The sequence below is a fragment of the Pteropus vampyrus genome, unplaced genomic scaffold (assembly GCF_000151845.1).
Source record: "Pteropus vampyrus isolate Shadow unplaced genomic scaffold, Pvam_2.0 Scaffold9, whole genome shotgun sequence".
Taxonomy (NCBI): Eukaryota; Metazoa; Chordata; class Mammalia; order Chiroptera; family Pteropodidae; genus Pteropus; species Pteropus vampyrus.
Window position 1 is genome coordinate 4,452,195 of NW_011888790.1, and position 7,096 is coordinate 4,459,290.

The 7,096-nt window shown below is 32.3% G+C and overlaps 1 protein-coding gene across 1 annotated transcript in view; it reads left to right on the forward strand.

Annotated features, from left to right (window-relative positions):
• The window catches only part of NUP107 (nucleoporin 107), a 35,811-nt gene extending 29,521 nt beyond the window's left edge, over positions 1–6,290 (forward strand). The window contains exons 22-27 of the mRNA XM_023520370.1: positions 468–570; positions 1,031–1,191; positions 2,000–2,125; positions 2,509–2,622; positions 5,411–5,578; positions 5,943–6,290. Coding sequence (XP_023376138.1) covers positions 468–570; positions 1,031–1,191; positions 2,000–2,125; positions 2,509–2,622; positions 5,411–5,578; positions 5,943–6,050 — 780 coding nt within the window. The 3' untranslated portion in view covers positions 6,051–6,290. The remainder of the gene's footprint in view (positions 1–467; positions 571–1,030; positions 1,192–1,999; positions 2,126–2,508; positions 2,623–5,410; positions 5,579–5,942) is intronic.
• The last annotated feature ends 806 nt before the right edge of the window (positions 6,291–7,096 follow it).

Consider the following 7,096-nt stretch of genomic DNA (forward strand, 5'->3'; position numbering starts at 1 on the left):
TTATAAAATTGGGAGCAAACTTAAGGTGTTATATAAAGGATTACTTTTAGTAGTAGTATGTTAGAGGAAGCTTCTTTAATAGGAAAAACCTGAATTGGATTTTTGCTCATCAGATTATTCTAGCTACTTGATCAATCACTAACTCTTACATAGCTTATTTCTATTTTCAAAAAGGAAAGTTTTATGTAGGAAAAAAAATTTAATGTAGCGCTTAATCACATGGTTAAGTTAGTGGAACATAGAATATATAATTCCAGATTCATAGTCTAATAAGTTTTTCTGTAATTTAATAGGAAGCTATTAAATGTGAAAATAAACTGAGAAAAACTAGATTCTTTCATAATTTTGTATAATTTAAGGTGAAATGATGTTCACTAGTCATGCAGGTATAAGTTAACTATCAATTTGCCGAATATCTTAATAACAAAATTGATGTTTCCTTCTTTTTTTTTTAATTAAATGAATAGGAGGACCGTTTAAAAATTGATGTAATTGACTGGTTGGTATTTGACCCAGCACAAAGAGCAGAAGCACTAAAACAAGGCAATGCGATAATGAGAAAATTCTTGGGTATGCTGTATTTTTATATTCCTTTTTAAAAGTTTTTGTTCAAATCCATATATTCTTGAATTTTTTTTTTTTTTCTAACCCTTCCACTAGGGGAGGGTACAAAACAGCCACTCATATATATCAAAACTGGTATTATGAGACAAAACATGTTTAACAGTGAATTTTCATGTCTTCCATTTTGCATATAATATTAAGGCTTTGAAAAATGTAATCCTTTTTTTAACACTCAGAAGTATGTAAAAGTAACTGCAATGTAATGAATCCTTCTGTGACGGTGTCATTGAAATAAGGAAAACGCCTGGCCATTAGGTAGAAAGGTCACCCAGACCTTTAACAGAAGTACCTTGGGACCTGAAATGGTTACAGCTCACTGTGAAAGTTGCAAACCAATGATTAGACTCTTTTAGAAATCATTACACAGAAATCCACATATATTGAAAAATTGTATATCTTTTCATAGCATCAAAAAAACATGAAGCTGCCAAAGAAGTATTTGTGAAAATTCCTCAGGATTCTATAGCAGAAATCTATAATCAGTGGGAAGAACAAGGAATGGAAAGTCCACTTCCTGCTGAAGATGATAATGCTATCAGAGAACATTTGTGCATTAGAGCTTATTTGGTGAGTTGTAAAGAAAACAAATATGGTGATAATTTTTCTCATCCACTCTCAGACTTTGAACTGTTTCCAGAAGTGGTGATTGACTCATTATCTTACTTTTCTTGTGACTGTGGTACTGACTGATCCACAGTGGCACTGAAATCACAACTTGGTCTTCATTAGCATGAGCCTCTAATCAGTGCTAACCAACCAAGAACATCACATATTGTAGACAGTGTATGTGATTTCTGAAACTTATGTTTCCTTAGGATTCTTTGAATGCTTGTCTCAAATTTAATATTTCTGCTTTTGGCAATAACTGAGAAAAGCAAGATATTCTATATTATGACTAAAATAACAACATGTATTTAAAATCTGTTCAACAAGTAATGAAACTACTACAGTGTGCTAGGTTCTAGGATTAAGTCTGGATAGCTTTCTGTCTTTGCCCTCTAGAAGCTAATAGAGCAGTCAAAAAGACAGATGTGCACATCACAGAGTGATAACGTCATAGAATGCTGAATGTCAAAATACATATGTGATCAAGGTGCTGAGATAGGAGTAGGTGCCAGAAAACACTACACACACATAGACACACACACACACACACACACACACACAACCCCAACACCCACCCACACTGTTGGTGTTTGTCACTTTACAAAACACTTATTCACAGTGATTTTTATTTTGCATAAGAACTTAATATTAAAGTTTTATTTCTTGATGCTGTATTTTGACTTCTTAAAACCAAATTTTAAAAGCTTTGTTGAACATACGTGAAAAGTTTAATCTTTTTTCTATTTTTCTATTTTATTTTATATTTTAGGAAGCCCATGAAACATTTAATGAGTGGTTTAAGCATATGAATTCAGCTCCACAAAAACCTACTTTGATACCTCAACCAACTTTTACTGAGAAAGTGGCTCATGAACACAAAGAAAAGAAATATGAAGTAAGTTGAATATAGATGAGACTTGTCTGTTGCATCTTAACAATACATGCTTATATTTAAACAGGTCATTTTTTCAGCAACTATATTCCTATTATAACAGATGATCTCCCTGTTAGTGTTCTACTTTGAAAAAAAGCCATCTGTTTAGTTACTTTTCTGTAGATAATTAACCAGACATGAAACATACCTTCAGATGACAGTAGTGTTTATTATTTTAGTGTTTTATTTAACTGCAATCTGTCGATGTTTATTTTTATATTATTTGACTAACTAAATGTTAACTCTGTAGAATGATATTCCATATATCTACTCCTGTCTTAGTTTACAAATACATTATTTATTGGTTTTAGTTCATTATATATCTGCCTATGTTTGTTTTACAGATGGATTATGGTATTTGGAAAGGGCATTTGGATGCCCTTACTGCTGATGTGAAGGAGAAAATGTACAATGTCTTATTGTTTGTTGACGGAGGATGGATGGTGGATGTTAGAGAGGTAAGTTAAGCTGTGTGCATTGTTTATAACTAAAAGCAAAAGAACAAAGCAAAGCAAACTGTGTCTTTTAAAATGTTTTCTCTCTGAATAGGAGCATTTATAGTTCTTATATAACCACTGTACTTATAACTGAACACCCCATAATTTAAACCTAAATTGAAAATACTATAGCTAGGGAATAGGAATATTTGGCTGTTGGGTAAACTGTTTCTTCAGGTTTAATATGTTCACTTAGGATACTAAAATTTTTTAAAATTCTAGACCTAAAATTTTAATTATACATGTATTAAACTTAATTTAGGGATATGTCTTACTCTAGTATGAGTAAGACATATAAAGCAGTGGCTCTCACCTCTGAGCTATACATTTACCTAGGAAGCTTTTAAAGAATGCTGTGTTCCACCCCCAGAGGTTCTGGTTTAATTGGTCTAAGGTAGGGCTAGGCTTTTTTTTTAATCGCCTAGAGAGCTTTAATGTCTAGCCTAGGTTGAGAACCAATTACAGAAGTACTGAATGCCATAAGAAAAGCATAAATTAAGTATCTTGTGAGTTCAGGAAAAGAAAAGGTTGAAAAAATCTGGACAGGATACTTTAAAGGTATAGCATTTGACTGATTCTTGAAGGAATGGGGTAGAATTTGGATAAGCTGAGATGGGGGAAAGGAAGGATACTGTAGGTAATAATGATGTGAGAGAAAGACACTGAGGCCTGATCCTAGGGCGTGACAGAAACAGTGAATAATTCAGTTTTGCCCCTGTAGACCTGATGATCTATCCACAGAGAACTGGAAATGCTGAATTCTTGGGTATTTGGCATATTATTTTGAACAGAGAAAACCATAGAAATGTTCTTAATATCTTCTGACATACCCATATCCTAATATATTCATTTTTTTTTTTTTTTAACTACTATCTTTTTCTAGCTTCTCTGGTTTCCTTTGTGACCAGAAGCAAAAACAATAGGGCCAAGAAATTAGATTTGAGCCCGTTTGCTACTATTCCTGATACAGTAATTATCTTTAAAGTCTTTACTTTTTACCCTAAAATTGATAATAGAACTCTGCTGACTTCATAAATAAATTTGAAGCTTTAGCAGGTTCCTCAGGCTAAACCTTTCCCTTCTGATTTGTGCTGGTGCTCACAAAGATAACATCTTAGTGTTCCAAAATGCTAATTAAATGCCATTTAAATTTTGAAAAGACTTGAGTGCCTTATTTATACATAAATCTTTTATATACTTCTAATTATTAATTAATTTTAGTAGATTAGATAATGAAAGCCACAAATAGTCTGAAGTATTGTAAAAATGGAGTTGGATTAGAAGGCAATGAATGATATTTTTGTTTTAGCAAATATTTAAAAATCAATATTCAGTCTCAATCACTTCTTCAAATCTAAATCAGACAAGAGATTTCTTGAACAACCAAATGGTAAATAATGATATTTTGAATCACCTCAGCTTAATGCTCTTACTTATTCAACAAAGTTGGGAATTGTCAGGGCTCCTGCTACCACATATATCACTTGTACAAGAATTAGGAAAAGCTAAGAAAATGGAAAGCATGTATTTTATATTTCCTTTCATGTATTTATATCTCAGAACAAGACTAAAAGATTTGTAAGACAGTAATTTTTCCTTTGTGTGGAAACCTGATGTAGGTCACTAAGTTAGTATAATTGCTCATGGATAGAATTACCAGATTACAGTTTATTGTTTCACACCTCCCCTTGTATCTACCTTTGAAAAATGTTTTAGTGACTTAATATTATAGCCTCTCACATGAAAATATTTTTAGTATTTAATATAATTGTCATAAGGAAGAAAATTTTTCAAACTTCTAAGAAGACAGTGCCTTTAAAAAATTAATTTTAAGTATCAGGTTTTTCAAAGGACCACTTACTGTTTTTAGCTTGTCTTGTTTTCTGTTTTGTTTTGCACTATGAATTCTATAGATTTTCTCCCTATTTTTAAGATTATTTAAGAAATTTTAGTGTGGTTGGGTACCTTTTTTGTCTTAATTTTCAAATTGGTTATAAGAAAATGTAGTGGGCATAAAAGGTCTATTTCTTCTGCACTGCATAATTTCTTAGAAAGGTCCGTGCATACTTATAGAGAAATGCTAATTGTTTTTTCTACATTAAATTTTCCTCATATATCTATTCTGCCTCGTTGATTGTATTTTTCAAATCTATAGGTTCTTTCAGGTTTTCTATTTTTAAAAAATTAATCATAAATTCATTCTTTGTTTAAAAACTAACCAAATATTTGCAGTGAAGTTGTCCCTCCCTGTGCCCCTCTCCCCTGGTCCAGACCCTTCCCAACTGTAATCACCACTATCAGTATGGTGTGTCCTTGCAGACATCCTTTCATCTGTCTGTATTTCCATTTGTATACATCCAGGGGAATGGCGATTGTTTTCTGTTCTGATTGTTGCTCTAGTGGTACTTTGTCTCTAACTCTTATTCCTATTATGCATGTTTTTATTCAAGACATAGTAAGTTTTTTAGAAATACAAATGAGAAGCATTTTATCTTCATTATCAGACCTATGACTTCTCTGTAGTATATCTTGTTCATCTTCATGCTTTTTTGCTAAAAAATCTTGTCTACTAAATACCGTGATTGAAACTCTCCCCGTGACTTGTTTTATTTTTAATGAGCATGATAAGCTTTAGAGAAACTTTTTAGCTTCTACCTGTTGCATTTTGGTTTTGATTCAGTACTTGATTTTTTTAATAAGGGTGTTTTGCTTAAAGTTATTAAAATGACTACTTGATGTCTGTTTCTAGGATGCTGAAGAAGACCACGAAAGAACTCATCAAATGGTTTTACTGAGAAAGCTTTGTCTGCCAATGTTGTGTTTTCTGCTTCACACCATATTGCATAGTACTGGTCAGTATCAGGAATGCCTTCAGTTAGCAGATATGGTATCCTCTGAGCGCCACAAACTGTATCTGGTAAGTTCTAAAACATTGATACTTTTAAATTTTAGTGATTTGATAAGCTCCGTAGTAATATTTAATTTTACGAATTATGTTTATACTTTTTAGCTGCACTTAGATTTTCTTAAAGTAATAGTCCAGTTCTAATGATTTTTTTTTCCAAAATATGTATACATTCCTAAGCAGTTATTAGTATATACATTGGCTCAGAGAAATAGCTTTGAAATTCCTAGGCCATGCTAACATACTGGACTCAGGCTACATAAATATTGAAGAGGAATTTCTCTTGTATTAGGCTAATCAAGCTGATTAGGTCACTGTAAGTTCATACTCTTCTTGTTGTCATTCTTAACTTTTTCTCTTTTTTTAAAAAAATCAGGTATTTTCTAAGGAAGAATTAAGGAAATTGCTACAGAAGTTAAGAGAATCCTCTCTGATGCTCCTAGATCAGGGGCTTGATCCATTAGGATATGAAATTCAGTCATAATTCATCTACTCTTTGTAATCTTATTAATTTCCATGATAAATGGAGTTTTTTTTGTAAAATATACGTATTTGTAATTATTGGTTTTTTCTTTTGCATTGTGGGGGAAAATGTAAAATTTAGACATTTGAATTTTGTACTTTTCAGAATCTTATGGTAACAATGAAATTTTAGTGTATTATATCAGTATTTCCCTGTTTATTAATAAAATTATTAAAAAATTAAAATTTTCTGTTCTTACAAGTTCTAGGATTGTCTCTCTGTAATGTAATAAGAAATTAAATTTCCTATTCTACTTTTTCTCTGTGCTCATAAGTGCTCTGAAGAGGATGGAAAGTAGATTTAAGCCAGGTATATAATTTCTCATCATAAAATTTAGTACTTTGAAGACATTTCTAGTTTATTAACTCATTTAGCAAGCCTGCTACTAAAATAAGTTGGAGCATGTAAACAGTTAGTGTAGTATCTGGCACACGGTAAACACTGAATAAATTGAGGAATACAAAATGAGTAAGGTCTAATCCAGCTCTTCTAGTAGGGAAATACAACAAATATATACTTTCAATGCCATTCAGAAATACAAGGAATCCAGACAGGAAGAAACTATTTCCAGCTCAAAGGTCTCTGAGGAAGTAGCATTTGAGCTGAGGTTTGAGTAATGCACAGAATTTGCAAAGGCAAAGATAAAGCACGAGAAGGGTGTGGCACTACAGGTCAGGAAGTCAGTATGAGCAAGGCCTATAAATGCTAGTGCATGTTTATGAATCAGCAAGTATGCCAGACTTACTAGAGTGTAGGACTTAGAAGTGGAGGGAAAAAATTAAAAAGAATGTGACTAATAGAAAATGTGGTCTGGATTAGGAACATCAAAACTGGCTAATCATCTGAATCACCTAAGGAATTTATTAAAAATGTATTTATAAATGCCACCCCTAGAGATGTCTGGCTCAGGAGGCCTGGGATGGAGTCATGGAATTTGTATTTTGAAACATAAGATGCTATAAGTGCTTCTAATCCTAATTACCTAAGTTTGGGCCATTCTGGCTTAA